Genomic DNA, 17453 nt, shown 5'->3' with positions numbered 1-17453 from the left:
TGATATTTCATATTTCCCAATACAAATTGGTAATATGATATATAGTCTATTGAGTGAAGTTACTTAAGTAAGTTACTGAAGTAACTGATTATTACTCACACAAACTAGTTAGTTCTTATTTACAATAACTGTTTGAAAAGATTAATTTCAAAAGAAGTTTAATTAATTTGTTACATTAAATAGAACTGTTTATCATGCATAGTTAATGTAATCAGGGGTGATTGTGACACAAAGTGAAAAACCCTGAAAATTCAATGTGCAAAAAATCTACATATATCAACCAAAGATGTTTCCTAGTTAACATAGTTTTAAGAATTAGCATTTATAATTAAAATTAGGTAACAATGTATGATATCGCACTTTTATAGTAACTAATTCAAAAAAATACTTACTTCTTACAAAACAACTTTGGTTAGTTTGAATAAAAATTCATTGTGCTCAGAAGGGTTTATTCAGAGCAACAGTTATTCACTCAAGCTAATAGGCCATTATTCTCGATAACTCTTTTTGAAGATTTTTGTTCTCTTAAAAAAAGGTTTTTTTACCAAAATTGTTAATTAGAAGTAATAAATATTTATTGCAACAAATTTAATAAAGCTAACAATTAAACCAATGATTTTTGTTAGTACGAGTATTTAAATCATAGCTGCCAACACGGAAAAGAAACAAATCCAGTAGATTTTATGAAATAATATAAATTCCAGAATAATTTTTGCATAATGTACTAAATATTTTACACATAGGGAATCTAAGGGACTTTTATAGTCAACAAAATAGAAAAACTGCAATATTTTACAGCTATGATAGACATATTTGAAATGTTATGCATTATGTTTACTCATAATTTCGAATATAAATTTGCATTTAATTCATCAAAAATAATTAAAATTTTTTTTCATTAATTTAAAAAGAGAGTTCAGAATAAAAAATAAACTAAACATTTTAGAACAAAAAAAGTTCTGAACTGATTTCTATAAATGAGGTTCACTTCATTATGTATCTGTAATACTTATTTAAATATTCAATCAATTAATGTACAAAAATTCTATTTCAATAGGGATTTTTTTAAGGAGACTTACTAAATTTTAGGGAATTTTCTAAAATTTGCAAAAACCAGTAGAAACTGGCAAAATTGTGTCATCTACTGGAAAATCCAGTAGAGTTGGCAGCTATGTTAATTATATGCAGAAAGATTTATTAATAGTAAGAGATATACCAAAAGTAAAATCAAAGCATCTTACAGTCTTTATAATAAAAGAGCTTTTTTATAAATGTCTTAAACAATGTACTCTTAAGTGACTAATTTGAGTGAATCTTCTGCCGCAGACATTGCAAACATGAGGTCGCTCACCCGTATGGACATAAATGTGCTTTTTCATATTTGTATTGTTGTGACATGAATAAGAGCACAAAGTGCATTTGTAACTTTTGTAGACTTTGTTGCCGAGAACCTGCCTTGTTGAGTAGTAGAGAGACTGCTGAGATGAAACAGAATCTAATAAAAAGAAGAAAATTTAAACACCATGTGCTAATGAAATGTTCTTAAAAGATTTAAATTAGCATGCGTCAATATTTTTTTTCTTTAACTGAGTAATATTTTGCTTATTTTTTTCTTGAAACAAAGTGCTTAAAATTAATTTTTGGTAAACAGGAACTGTGCATGATCTTTTCTGAAAGTTCTTCTTATGTGATGCTGAACAAAGTTATCTATTTCACACACTGCATTCAAATTATATTTAGATTACGTACATTAATGGCAAAGGAGCTGAGCAAAATCAAGGTAAATGCTCGTAATGAGTATCTTAAAAGAAACAAACACTAAGATAAATAAATGATTTTGCATAAAAAAAATAAAAAGAGAAAAAAAACAGACAAAAATTGTAAAAAAAAAAGGGGGGGGGGGAATCACAAATACATTTTTGGATCATTATTTGCATAAAGAAAAAGATAATATTTTGTTCAGGAGTAATGCAATTGTCTAATACTTAGCATAGTATGCAAACACAGAAACTACTTTGCTCTTATGCATACTACATAATGGATTCAAGAATTCAAAATTATACGAATGTAGCTTGAATACATAATTTTTTTTTAAAGAATATAGAAAACAAAGAGAATAATTATTTAAATTAAAGGAAAAATTATGATAATTGGTCTTGACTGTTCCCTCAACAACTTAAATTTTTTTTATGCACTATAAACCTATTTCCAGTTTCAATTTAAATATTAAGGATAGTTTGGAAAGATGAACTTAGAAAAACATTTACAGTTTCAAGTTTTTCTTTCTTTTTAAATTAAAAAAAAAGCTTCGTTGCAGAGGAGACAGCCAGAACCAATTATTCCGATTTTGCCATTAGGTACTAACCATCCACATTTAATGTCTAAACTTAAAAGCTAGATTAAAAGCTCTAGAATTTAACAATTTAAAAGTCAATGAAATATTGAAGCAAATTTGTTTTTGGTCATAACTTAAACGGAAATGGAAAAAGAAATAAATTTTTATAATTTTACTTAAGAAAAACTATTAAAAATGACATATTACTCCATGTGCATTGGAAATAAATAAACAGTAAAATGCCAAAGGAATTTTCATACATCGTGAATGTTAAAATGCTTTATTCAAATTCAGAAAAATTTAAGAAACCAGGAAATTTATATTCCTAAATAGCAAAACCGTAGCAATCCTTTCAATTTAGAAAATTTTAGTGATTATGTAAATATAAACAGTACTAAGAATGGCATAATATAAAACATTATTGAAAAACATATAAAAACAGTTATATTAACAACAAAATAGATTTGAAGCTTAGAAGATAAAATTAAGATAAATTAAGAAAAGCTTTGATGAGGAAAAAAATTTGAGGATTATTTATACTAATTGTCATAAAGATTTATTTAAAAATACCATTAATCATTTAAAGCAATAAATTGCACAGCTCTTTAAAAATGGTTCATTAATTTAAAATCATTTTTTTACATCAACTGGCAAGAGAAATTAAATTCTATATAACTATTGAGTTGCAGTAAGATTCTCACCGAACCCAGTTCAGTATACGCTCAGGCAGACCTGCAAGTGTTTCAATGAATTGTGAAAACGTTGAATAGAACAATGTGAAAAGCACGCTTTTGCATAATACGTGGCAGAAATTGTCACAGCAAAGAAAAAAATCTAATTTTTAAAAAGGGAAAATTAAGCTCTTTTTAAAAAAACACAATAAAAAAAGCACCTTTAAGGGCTTTTAAAAAACGAAAATAAGAACCTTTAAGCACTTTTTAAAAATGCCATGCACCATGTTGTATGGAAAAACTAAAAATTCCCTGTATTTTAGGTGATTTTTAAATTCTCTGTATTTTTCAGATTCTCTCTATAGAGTGGCCACCCTGTACAAATTATTATCATGTCATGCTACTATTATAATAATTTAGCCAGCATTCTATCTTAGGCATGATCCCATGATAATGCCAAGTTTCTAGAGAGGGTCTCTACCTTGGAATTATGCTCAACAATCAGAAGCAATTTTACGAAAACAAAAATTTACTTAACATACAAATAACTTTATTATAAAGACATAATAAAAAAAAAACACAGTTCTTTTAGTAAAATAAATCAAGGTCTTAGATGCACTAAAGCGTGACGCTTTAAGTGGTTACTTTGATTGAAAGTTTTGTTACACAGATTGCATATGTAGGGTCTTTCTCCTGTGTGAACAATAACATGTCTTTTCATATTACCAATATTCACACAAGTATATGAGCACAGTACACATTTGTATGAGTTGCATACTTTGTTGCAATAAGTTGATTTCATTGGGTAGAACAATGCCTGATCATTATAAAGTACACCTAAGAAAGAAAACCAACAACATTAGAACACAATTTGCTTTCTAATCATAATGTTAAGCTTAACAGGATACAAACATAACACTATGTAAATTTATTTTCTATTAGAACATGCAATTTGTTAATGCAATTTCTAAAAATTGAATATTTATCTTATAAATATATTGTAACAAAAAGTTTTTAAATTGAAAATTTAATACACAATGAAAATTATATGAAAAATAAATATTTTTTTTCTTCTAACCCTAGGCACAGAACTTCATGTTGTTCACATCAGAAGATAACAGAAATATTGTTCATTTAATCATCATCAGTGATCCTAAATCATGAAGGCAAGTAACATTACCCATGTAAGGATGTGACCCATTCACAGGGTGAGCCACATTCACACAACACACACAGAAAAATATCTATGTCCTACGAGGGACACAAACCGCAACCATCATTAGATTCGCAGTCAGGCATGCTGACCGCTTGGCTCGCATGAAAATAAATAAGTAAAATATTCAATTAAATGCGCAAATAACCATAAAAAATTGTAAATTTAATTTTTGTATGTACAGTCAGACATGTTTATCTCGAATCTTACGGGAAAAGCAAAAAATTTGAGATAAAGATGTTTCGAGTTATACAGGAATTTTAAAAAATTAAATTTAATTAAGGAATTCGATTAAAAGTGCTTTAATTGTTTTGAGTAGAAAAATATAGGCATTTCTGTAAATTAACTATACCACATATATCTATTTACATAAAAAATTTTAAATGTAACACTGAAAATAATCTTTTTAAAGATTTTTGACGTCTAACCTTTTTCGTTTGTTATATTGTTTGGGCATTTGTGATCTATTAGAAATTCGAGAAACAGAGGTTTTGAAAGAAAAAAATCTCGAGATAGACATGGAAAATACATTGATTTTAAATAGTAAATGTAAGGAATTTTGAGATATAGAGGTTTTCGATAAAGAGATTTAACTGTATTTTGATCCAGTTACCGAGAGGTTGAGAAATGATCAGGGTTCTCACTCAATTTCAGAAAAAAAAATTCCCTGACTTTTCCAGGTAAATTTAGATAAAAGTTGAGACTACATATTCATCAGAAAACTTTAATTATATAATTTATAATGTGAAATATTAGATTTGATGCGCAAAAAAATATTATTAAATGAGGAAAGGAACATTTCAGTTTGACTAAAATGTGAAATTTTTACAGTAAATAATTGTAATAGATGTTAGAATTATTTAACTCAAATCTCAATAACTGATTATTGTTACTGAAAATTTTAAGACTGGTTATTTTCCAGGTATGATATAGGAGAATATTCCAGGTTTTTGTATAAAAATTGTAACTTTCCCTAATTTTTGAAGTTAAAATAAAACTCCTTGTCAATTCCAGATTTTCACTGTTCTCTCTGACAGATGTTCATAAACTATGCTTGAAATTAAGCCTGAGATTATCACTAAAACTCAGTAAGCCATCAGTATTTTTAAATAGCTTTGCCACATAATTTTAATCTTGGCCAGATGCCATAATCAATCTGCGAATTAGTACTTTCTCCTCCTTACTTTCAGTCATAGAAAATTTGACTTACATATCGCATACATACACACAAGATCTTTAGTAAGATTCAAAAATATCGCTTCCAGTTGGCAACAGAGGTACTTTAAAATCAACTGCACCAATGCAACCCAATCGGGTAACATACATTTTTAAATATGACTGGGAAAAATAAAAGGAAACTTAATATTAATAATAAGATACAGCAAAATTTATTAGTCATTGATAATAAGACATAATATTCAATTAAACAACATAAAAAAATGCATGAAGCAGTCAGCTTTTACAAGACTGGAATAAACGTAGTTGCCTCTATTGTTGAGAAAAACTGATGAAAAAGAAAGACAAAAAAACTTTTTCAAAATTTTTAGTACTTTCATTAAAACAGGAAATTAATGCACAAAAATAAAAAAAATCTATAAATACATTTCATGTGTAATGACATCAAGTGCGCACATATATTAAGCAAAGTATGGAATTTACAGATAATGAGTTGGTAAAAGTAGAACTAAAGTTTACTTAACATTAAATATATATTTAACAAGAGTTTGTATCTCATTTACAAGGAAACAGTTTGCGGTGTTTAGGGGAAATTTTGCCAAAAAATCTACTGCTCTGGAAATTATCGAATTTCTGTAATTTTTTAGGCAACTAAGAAATGTTTGATAAAATCCTATTTTTTTCTGATGATACCTTATCCCTCTCTAGTTATAAATCAATGACTAGTATGGGGTGAAATTTCCCCCAAACATGAAAAATTTATATTTAATTTTAAAAAACACAAAATTTATGTTTTAGTTTATCAATCGTTTTTTATTACATTAAAAATTTTACTAAAAAAATGAGCAATGAAAAAAGAGTACTTCCATATTTATTTCTCCATATCTAAATTACAAATAAAATTAAAAGGAGAAAAATAGAAATACAAAATTTTCATTACATTAGCTAGCTACAAGAACAGAAACTACTGCAGTCACAATTTTGTTTCATAGCGTAGTGTTCTACCTTCTTAAAAAAAAGTAGCGTATGGGCTGGAGTTGTTTAGTTAAAAAAAAAACAAAAAAAACCTGTAATTTGTAGCGATTCGTGACAAGTACTTTTAACGCTAGTTAAGTAAAAAAAACAATGCTAAAAGACAATTATTTTAATCTGATTGATGCTAATCTTCAAGACCATCAGCGGCAAAATGAGAAGGACCTTGTCCCTAAGCGTTTCAGAAGAAGCATCACAATAGTTTTTAAATAAAAAAGAGAGACAACAGACAGTTCAAAAAGTTTCAGTTCTCTTTTGCTCATTGCAAACTTTTAAAATTTCTTTGGCCAAACTTCTAAAAGATGTAAATCAAGCAATTTTTAATGAAGCTATCTACTTAATATTCTTATAAATTTTTTTTCTAAGATTTTATGGTAATTAGTCTTATTTACTCAAATGAAAACATTTGATTTCACCAATATAGTCTGCAGCTCTTTCCCTTTATAATTTTTTGTGTTTTTTTTCCTTCATACATAGCACTATAATAACCATAAAAATAATTAATAACCATAGAAAATTTTATTAAACTTGGATTTTTTTTAATGAAAATGTCAACATATTCCAGCTTTTTAGTATTGAGCATAGATTTTTAAAGGTCTTGTGTACAAATATTACACAGTACAATGTACAGCGAAATTGCATAAGCAAAAGAGAGTATTTAAAAAAATATTTATTTTGTGATTAAATTTTAGATTTTTATTTGAAAAGCGATTTTGTGATTAAACATTTGATCATCTATTGACTTAACAGTTTTGTAACCAAATGCTTTTTTTTATTTATTAAAATCTAGTTTTTTTTTTAAAAATTTGTGTTTGTAGCTAAATATTTAGGTAAGTATGTGATTTGCATTAATAATCTTTTAATAAGAATGTAATTAACATAAGTAAATAGTTCTAATAAAAATACTCTAACTTTTAATTCAACAAATGGAAAGAAAAAAATTTCTCCCTGAAATTCCTGGCTAACACAAATTTTGACTAATTCAAAAGGAGCCCAATGTCATAATGATTTTATTTACACTGTGTTTTCAATAATTACACCTATACTCAAAATTTCTATATAAACAAGCTTTATCATGTGAAGACAAAAGTAAACTTATTATTTTTGTTACAAATTTTTTCAGAGGAAGCACAGACACAAGCTGCCTGAAATAGAAAGAATAATTAAATAGTTAAAAAATTATTCAAAATAATAAATTAGCATATAAACATGAACAGATCTTTTAGCATATAAACATCAACTTAATTTTTCCCAATTAAATAAGCCAATTCATTTCTTTAAACTTCTTTTATGAATTTTTCTTTTAATTTTTAATATTTTTTGATTTTGAACATGAGTGTAAATTCCAGAAAAATTCTTCTTTAAAAAGTAGTAGTTAATTATTTAAAAGTAGTTTGTAATCACAAACAAGTAGATGTAGCTGCAGTTAAAAACATTTTTAGTTAAGTAGTTGTAGTTAACTACAAAAATTAACCATTGGATTTGAAACATTATTTCTCTAATGCATAATTAAATAAAAAATAAAAACTCACCTTTAGAAATAATAAAATAACTGTTTTTGTATAAATGCTTTAGAAATGTTATTTTAAATCTGCAGGAATATTTTCCAAGAGATTCTATATTTGCAAGGTTTCCACATTTATTGCACTACAGTATATTCCATATTTATGTATTTTAATTGAGTGTAACAAAACAAAGAAAAGAACCCCGACAATTTATATGAATTTAGGACAAGAGATGTACATCTCAAAATTTTTCACAGAATGAAAGATGATTACAAGATTTATACAGAACTCAATTTTGAAAAGTTCTGGAAAATAAGGATCATCACAGCCCCCAGGAAAAAGTTAAAAGTATTTAATAATATTCAAATACCAATTAAAAAGCTGTGCAATAAAATATAAAAGTTATACTATTTAAAATTATATGCCAAAAGAAATTAGTTTACTGAATTTTTTTTTTAGTTGAAAACTGCAATATTTAAAAATTTGAAATAATATAATGTTTTACATTTGCAGGGTTGCCACTCAAATCTGGAAGAAAAAAAATTCGCTGTACATATTATACACAATATATTAAGAGGAAACAACAATTACTGTGCTCTTGTACCAGCCATATTGAGCTAACTATACTAATTTCAATTGAGGGAACAGCTTAGAGGAAAAAAGAAACAGCTGAACATACTTAAATATTGCTATAATAAATAAAATAGTTTAGTATACCTGAAATATCATCCTTAAATATCCCATAGATTACACTTTACGTGGTCAAAATTTTTTAAAAGACAAAAATAAAAAACAAAATTACCTGTATTTTCCCAGTTTGTAAAGAAAAAATAAAAATTCCCAGCATTTTCTCTGTAATTTCAGGTAATTTTTAAAATTCCTGTATTTTCCAGGTTTTTCACAGTGGAGTGGCAACCCTGATTTGCTGTATAAAACACTAGAAAAATGTAAAAACCTATAAACTTAATTTTCTTTGCAATGAGTGATAACAATGCTCTCCAATATTAGAAAAAATGCACAATTGTTTTCAAGAGAAGGTTAAAAAGGCAATAAAAGCATACATATAGAAAAAAATGAGAAGTTACATACCTGCCAACTTTTAATTCTTTCCAGGATGATTTTTCTCAGTGGTAGTAAAATGCAATTTAAATTACAATTGTAGGCAGAAACATACGCTGTATTTTGAAAAAGCTTATGCCGACTATCATGGCAGTATTACATATTGATATCTATACTTAATTTGTTAAAAAATAGTGGTGGTCAAAAAGATCATAAATTAAGTTTATTAATGCAAGGAATATATAGAAAACATACATTTTACTACCACTTTAAATATAGAAATGAAATTTTACGCCAAATGTGTAAAAGTTAGCAGGTATCAAGTTATGCAAAATACAGATTTTTCATTTTAGCAAGATTTCCTAACAGTTCACAAAAGATTATTTTTTCTGTGCCCATAAAGATGAACCTTTAAATTACTTTTCTGTACAAATCCTTTCCCACAAATGTGACATATATGAGGTCGTTCACCAGTATGTGTCAAGATGTGCTTCTTCATATCAGTTCTACCGTGGCAAGAATAACTGCACATGGAACATTGATACATCACATAGACCTTGTTGTCAATTTTAGCTTTGGTTGAAGTAAAGTATTCTTTATGAGTTTCTGATAAAAGAAAGAAAAGCTATAAGAATCTAAGTAAAACTTAAATATTCCAAAAATTAAAAAACAGAATTCAATTAAAAATACATTAAATCATCAGGAATTTTAATCTAGTTCATCTATAGGAAAAGAGAGTTAAATTAAGAGGGAAAACACTGTTAAAAAATCTTTTTTAAGATTCAATATTCCTTCCTTCCTCATTGGCTCGACAGCCCAGGATGGGCCTTGGCCTTCTCCAGTAGTTTTTTCCAAGCTGTCCTTCCTTTGGCAATGGACTTCCAATTCTTTATTTTTAATATAGATAGATCTTTCTCCAGGGTATCTAGCCATCTGAGACTTGGCCTGCCCCTTCTACGTGTTCCTGTCGGCCGGGCATCAAAAACCTTTTAACAATACGGTCTTCTTCCATTCTTACTAAGTGGCCTGCCCATTTTATAAGATTCAATATTACAAATCAATTTAATTGCAACACTAAAACAAAATGACACAGAAATGACCTTGTTATTTAAAAAAAAATAATAAATACTATTGAAAGTCACTCTTAAATTATTAAAAAAAAGTAGGTACATATAATTTTCTGGAAATTTCAAAAATTTTCCTAGTATTTCTTTAATATTTCCTATGAAGAAAGGTATAAAAAGTTGAAGGATTGAAAAAAAAAAAGGAAATTTCGTAAAATAAATTGGTTTATAATAAGAAAGCAACACATGTAAACTTGAATAAATATATCTTAATTGAATATGGGTGAGAATTAAGCCTGGCAGCAAACTAGTAACTACATACGAAAAGATTGAAGTCACTAAATTTAAAAAAAGTAGTAGTTAACTACATTTGTAATAAAGTAGTAGCTAACTACAAAATGTTTTTTTAACCACTGGATAAGCTAGTACAGTGCTTTAATCACAAAAACAGGAGATAAAAGTAATATCCGCCAACTGCAATTTTTTATTAGTAAAAATGTTATCAAAATATTAAACACTTATTGAAGTATAAAAAAAATATACTATATATTTGTAAAATAAGGTAGAAAGCGTTACAACTTGTTAATAGTGCTATGATAACGAACTTGAAATAGTTACATCGTAAAAAATAACGTAATAAATTCGGATAAGTTTATTCTGGGACCAAAATGTGGAAAGTTATAAGCAACTTTGGGCCAAAGTGAGACAATAACTTTTTAAATTTTGTGGTTTAACATATTTATAAAAGGAAACTGGAAAATCAATGTTTGTGTAATAAACAGAAAAAAAAAAAGGATTCTTTTCTCCTGTAAATTGCATAATTTAAGAAAGAATTTGGGTTCCGCAGAGAAGAGAACGGGATGATTTCCGTATCGTGATCTACGCCAAAATTGGCGCCAAAATTTGGCGAGATCCCTACGAGTGCCTGCGGGGAGTTTTTTGAGGGGGCGTGGCCAAAAACGGCAAAAATGACGTTTTCGCAAATCGTCTGAAGTGGGATGGGCTTCATGATGTAGGAGTTGTTTGAATTACGAAAGAAACAAACCTGATCCTTTCTCCCTTTGTTTGAACTGGAAACTAAACAAATATGAAAACAAAGAGACCTAGTTTTAATTTAGGAAAAGAACAATCTTTTAAATGAGTATATTTAAAAAAAAAGTTTTTTAGCATTTCTTTTAATATTGCTAATTATTGATTAGCAAAATACGTTTAAAACAAAACCTTTATTCTAACTCATGCAACACTGTTCTGACAAAAAATTATTGTAATTAAACATTAAAGAAGAAGTAATTATTATTTTTAAAATAAATTCTTGTTACATATTATTCTAAATTGGTGAAGTTTTTCTAAAACAGGAAATAGATTTAAAAAACAAATCTCGAGTTAATTGAACTAAAAAGCACTTAATGTTATTAATAAAAACGTAAACTAAGTATTTCTTTTATAAAAATAAAGTTCCAACTTATTGTAAAATTACTTACCAGCTCTTTCAATGAAATTATCCTTAGATATATAAATAAATCACGGCCGTATTGAAGGAAAAGGAAAGACATAAATAAAAATAGGCATTCTTGATTTGCAATTATCGGATCACAAATTTATTAAGTTGATTATAAATAATTTATAAAATACTTGGTGAATACAGTTTTTAAAAGCTTAATCCTTTGCTCGGCATTGACTTCATATTAAAAAATAATAATTATTCTTTAATTAAAATGCAGAAGGGTAATTTCTAAAAAATGAAATTAAAATTATTAGTACTGTAGAAGTTATAATTCGAAAATTGAAATAACAAAATTTATTTAAAAATGCCAAACGTTATAACATAGGGAAAAATTACACGTGAACATGCCTATTCAACATTATAGCAAAACTGAATGACCGCTCTAAATTACCCGCCAATTGTTGAACAAGATGACGGTCGTTCACGTGTCTCCATATACGTAGCATGACGGGGGGGGGGGAGACATGCTTTTTTTTTTCCATAGAAAACTGTTTCTTTATTTAATTTTTTTGTATATATGCATATTAATTCTTTATATTAGCGTATATTTATTTATAAATGTATATATATACTATATATATAGCTAAAATGAAGGAGAAGTTTTCAAAAAGACAACGCGCGTTCCCCCCTCACGCTACACCTTTGTTTCGAGTAAAGAAAGTACCGTGTGCAAAAAATGCCGCGAAATTGAACTTAAACATGGCTGACAAGTATTTTTTTTTTTTTTTTTCGTAACAATTATTTTTTAACTGTTCGAGTGAGTTTTTCTTTTCTTTGAAAACTTACTGGGAAAAATAAGAGTTAGCTTTCAAAAATTAAGAATTCTCAATAACAGTCAGTAGTGTCAATTGTGTTTTGATCTGAAAACTCCTGTGAGAAAATAAAAATACTTCTTTAAACAATTTATTGTTGTTAAAAGCCGTTTTTGTTGCGAATTAATAAATGAACTATGACGAACGCATTTAGTTTTTTACGCTAAATCCTTTCAATTGATCGGCAAAATAGTTTTGAAATTATAGGGGTTTTATGCACAAAAAGTACTATTTTGCATATGTACATATTTAAGCTTCTGACATTACTATCTAAAAAAATAAGGTATTGCTCCCCATTGCTATTTAAACAAATAAGATAATTCTGATGCTTCCAAAATGTCTAAATAGTTTTTTGTTAGCTAAAACAGGACGCTCGAGGTCAAGCAATTTCTTACCACTTACTATGAAGAGGGTACTTGAAGGTTTGCTGATGTTTTGATTATTTTTTTTAAGATTTTCATTTCAAATTCTATTTTTTCTATATAAGTAACACTGATACAGGAGTTGATAATTTTTATTCCTGCATATTATTCACATCTAGTTTGAAAAGTTAAAATAAATTTAGTTAATATTTTTTAGCATTTTTGTAATGATAATGGTATCTGTAAATTAATTCGCAATATTTTCCTGTTAATTAATTAAGTTAATTTAAAAAGTTTTACATTATATATATATATATATATATATATATATATATATATATATATATATATATATATATATATATATATATATATATATATATTTAAATATATATATATATATATATATATATATATATATATATATATATATATATATATATATATATATATATATATATATATATATATATATATATATATATATATATGCATACACATATACATACACATATATATACCGCTAGGCTAACTTCCGTGGTCTTCCTCTCCATGTAACGCAAATGCTGGTTGCATATGTGCAAAATTCTTTCTCTTTTACATTTATTATATTACTTATATATCAGTACTATTTAATAATTGAAAAGTAAAAAAAATTTTTTTTTTTTTTGCTTTTAAGATATTAAAAATTTAATGGAATATTATTAAGGCTATTTATAATTAATCTTTAATTTTATTATGGACTAACTTAAATATTGAATTAAAATATAATTTGTAAATGTTATATTTATATATTTAAAACGTCCTACTGGAACAAGTGCACATTAAAAAAAGAAAATAGTACTGAGGAAAAAATGAAACTTGTACCGATTGATCACTAAAATTAACAGACACTATTACACAGGGGTTTTGTGATAACCACCCTTATTATGTATGTTTTCACGATGATGATCAGCTGGTAGATGAATAAGTAATTAACTGAATCAACGATAAATTACTGAAAAAAATAAATAAATAACCAGATCGAAGAATGATTCTCTTTATAAATTATTTTGTTAATCAATAAATGAGTAAATGATGGGTTTTCTGGTTATTTTAATTAACTATATCATCAATTCTTTCATGATTCATTAATCCAATATTATTTAATTTTTATTAATTTAATAGCTCATTAATTCTCTCATATATGAATCTAATCCGTTATTAATTGATAGATTCAACATAGATGTTTGATTGATTCCCTCGTTGACAAATTCGCTCAGTTATTAAAAAGCTGAATCTCTCATTGTTTCTTTAATTTACCGATTCTCTAATTTATAACTTACTGATTCATTGATTCCTTTATTCACTCATACATTGATTTGCTATTGTATTGAGTGGCTAATTAATAAATTCGCTGTTCTTTGATTTAAATGATCACTGATATTTTGAATTCTTGTTTCGCTGATTTATTAATTTATCTGATTCGTTGATTTTATTGTTTCACTTTGTTGATTCAACATTTATCGATTAGTTCAGTGATTCCTTAATTCTATAATCGATTCACTGTAAAATTGCTTCTACTTGTAGACCATGTCGATTTTGGAAACAACCTCGAACACTGGTTGTTTTTCTTCTACCACGTAAATGAGCATCATTCAGTTAACCAAATAATATACAAAGAAGATATGATGTCAAGAAATTACTTGTAAACCTAAATAAAATGTAATCAAGATCGCCTGTAAGCGTCTGTTATGATAACTTGTGATTATAGATTTGTATTACACGAAAACAGTCATACACTCAAAATATTTATTTTACATATATTATTAATTATTATACATAAATTAATTATTATACATTATTATATATAAAAAATATTATTATACATTATTTTACATACATATTAAATTTCCGCACACATCAAATTTTCATACATTACAACATTTGTGTTTATACTAGCACTTTCATGGACTGGAACCTGGACTTGAAGAGCTGGAAAAGAAGAATACATTTAATACAATTTATGACTTAGAATATTAAGAATTCGACGCCCGGTGGCTGAGTGGCTTCGCGCTGTCTTGCCACAGGTCCTAGGTTCGATCCTCGGGCCGGGCAAGGTTCACTCAACCTTTCATCCCTTCAGTGGGTCGATAATGAGTACCAAGCATGGTTGGGAACTAAACACTGGGGGTTTCGCGTTTGGTTTAAATTTTGAATGTTTGTGATTATAATTAAATAGCTTACATTTTATTATTCCATCCATTCATTCCAATCCGGATCTCCCGGATCATCTTCAAATTCATCTTCTGTTAAGTCATATTCTTTAACCTCTTCTATTTTTCTTTTCTTCGGCATCAGATGTTCGATGCCTTCCGTTTCGGCCGTTGGTGTCATTATTTCTAGTAACTTTAATCCTTTTCCTGAAGCAGGCCCTGCAATAAACAAAATGAACTTAGACTTATTTATTTTTACTAAGTGGGTGATGATCCCGCCCCCTGCTAACTCCGTTCGCTTACCCCCTTGATGGCCTCTCATATTTTTTCTTCCTTTAAAATTTCATACTTCCCTCCCACAAAAAAAAAAATAATAATAATAGATATAATAATAATAAATTTGTCTATAAAATAAATAATTATAATAATTGAATGTAAAAACATTTTGCTAAAACGTTAATTGTAACAAAGTGAACGATCACTTGGATTCATAAAATAATCAATTGAACTTAAAAGAAATATTTAAACTTAGGAATGTTGATTTCGTTATTTCAAGTTTTATGGTTTTTGAGCAGGAATTGAATAACCCTTACGACTTTTTGGCATGGAGAGTTTTTTTTAAAGAAATTTTTGTTATTAATGTTTCCTTATTTTTTTCTTCTTAATACTTAGCATACTTAGTTTTAGTGCGTTAATTACAGATTGTTTAAAATTTAAATAAATTATTAAAATGTATTTTAAAAGTTTATTTAAAATAGAATTTTCATTTTAATGGAACAAAAAGCCTAATTTTTTTATTAAAAAACAGTGTGCATTGAAAAATATTACTTTAGAATGGCTAAAGCATAATTATTTCCAAAAATAAATACCTAAGTCATTAATAGGTAAAGATTTACCAATTAAGTAAATGTTTGAAATTGAAAGAATAAATCTTACTTCCAAAACTAAAAATGAAAGCAAAAATTAAAATTATTAAATGGTAATTTGCATACCTGGATATACTGACTTCACATCATCTATGAATTGTTGAATTTTCTCTCCCAAAGTTTCATGTTGATTGAGCCTAGTTCTCCTGTAGAAATGCAGCGACATGTACTGTCGCAATAGTTTATCTGTAATAAGATAAATATTCATTCAAATGGTTATCGTTATTGCTGTGAAAGTATATATATATATATATATATATATATATATATATATATATATATATATTTCTTAAGGTGGGCGTATTCAAAGTCAATAAAAAATATGAAAATAAGAATTATAATAAAATAATGTAAGAAAATAATATAATAAATCCTTAATTGAATAAAATTGTTTACTTTTAGTATGATTTACCTGTACGTCGACTTATCAAGGATTTTTTAAAATGTTTATTTTCATTCTCCAGAGGATTTATGGTATTTAGGGGGTCCAATTTATTTACAAATTCTCCTCTGGAGTGATTCGTTGTCTTATGTTCTCCTTCCTCCAACAGCTTCTGAACACCTTTATACTGCTTAGCCTGATCACTATAAATTATGCCAGTTTCGGGATGGCAGTACTTGTGGATAATCGGCCACAAATCTCTCTTCTTCTTCCCTTCTGTTAAAAAAAACAGCCCTTCTTTCGTCTCTCTGCAGTACATACCTGAAATGATAATTTATGCCGAATAAAAATTATCCCAAGATAAACTACAAAATAAAGACGAAAACAAATTTAATAATAATTATAGTCTAATGAAAGTAACTATGAAAAAATTTGAAATAAGTATTAAACTGGTAATAAAGATCAAAATAACCTAATTTATCTATTTTGTTTCTATTTTTGTTAATTTTGTAAATGCTTACCAAACACAGTTTGCGTGTGAGACGAAGTTTTTCTTCCTCTATTGTACTTTCTTCTCGCTAAAAAAGTTTCATCAACCATTATCGTTTTGCCTGCAAAATAATTTGATTTTAAATATGTTGCTAACATAATTAAAATCTTTTTTTATACAATAACTATGATAAGTATGAAACAAAGAGGGAAAAAAACTTAATAATCTTTGACTGCTTGGCAGCAGGGTTCTTTGATTTAAATCAGCTTGATTTAAATCACGATTTAAATCAAATGATTAGCGCTTAATGCTAACGCTTAGTGATCACCTTAGTGACCTTCACAAATTCAACTCTAGGAGAAAAAAAAACTTTTTCTTAAAATTTTATTTTTTTGTTTCGTAAGAAACGTTTAAAATCCATATTTTTGTGTTGATTTTTTAATATTATTTTGATTTAACATTTACTTAAACATTTGATTAAACATTAAAGTTCTTACAATGTGTTCGAATAAAAATCAAAAAAATCTGATTTAAATCAAAAAAAAAAATCACGAACGTTGGATAACGTATTTGGACTCATTCTTTAAGGTCCGAGAGTCTGACCTCAAATATGCTAATTAGTTAGTGAAGACGATGTTTTAAGTCACGAAATCGGATACAAAAACGTATTTCTCTAAATAAAAGTATCTTTTCCCCCCGAAAGATTTAGATTTCCGTTCCTCAAAAT

At 27.1% G+C, this 17453-nt stretch overlaps 2 protein-coding genes across 2 annotated transcripts in view; both read right to left on the bottom strand.

Moving 5' to 3' along the window:
• LOC107442328 (zinc finger Y-chromosomal protein) overlaps positions 1-17453 on the bottom strand; it is a 90779-nt gene that overhangs the window by 31842 nt on the left and 41484 nt on the right. Inside the window, exons 3-5 of the mRNA XM_087168930.1 lie at positions 9412-9616; positions 3652-3843; positions 1278-1495 (exon numbers count right to left, since the gene is read on the bottom strand). Coding sequence (XP_087025056.1) covers positions 1278-1495; positions 3652-3843; positions 9412-9616 — 615 coding nt within the window. The remainder of the gene's footprint in view (positions 1-1277; positions 1496-3651; positions 3844-9411; positions 9617-17453) is intronic.
• The window catches only part of LOC147807407 (uncharacterized), a 5045-nt gene continuing 1526 nt past the window's right edge, over positions 13935-17453 (bottom strand). Inside the window, exons 1-5 of the mRNA XM_087168492.1 lie at positions 16758-17453; positions 16267-16557; positions 15921-16040; positions 14960-15147; positions 13935-14707 (exon numbers count right to left, since the gene is read on the bottom strand). The exon at positions 16758-17453 is cut by the window's right edge and continues 1526 nt beyond it. Of these exons, the coding sequence (XP_087024618.1) occupies positions 14966-15147; positions 15921-16040; positions 16267-16557; positions 16758-16884 (720 nt within the window). The 5' untranslated portion in view covers positions 16885-17453 and the 3' untranslated portion in view covers positions 13935-14707; positions 14960-14965. The remainder of the gene's footprint in view (positions 14708-14959; positions 15148-15920; positions 16041-16266; positions 16558-16757) is intronic.

Source organism: Parasteatoda tepidariorum, chromosome 7 (assembly GCF_982258835.1).
Source record: "Parasteatoda tepidariorum strain Cologne lab strain chromosome 7, Ptep-v5.0, whole genome shotgun sequence".
NCBI lineage: Eukaryota > Metazoa > Arthropoda > Arachnida > Araneae > Theridiidae > Parasteatoda > Parasteatoda tepidariorum.
This window is presented reverse-complemented; position numbering and strand designations above follow the sequence as displayed.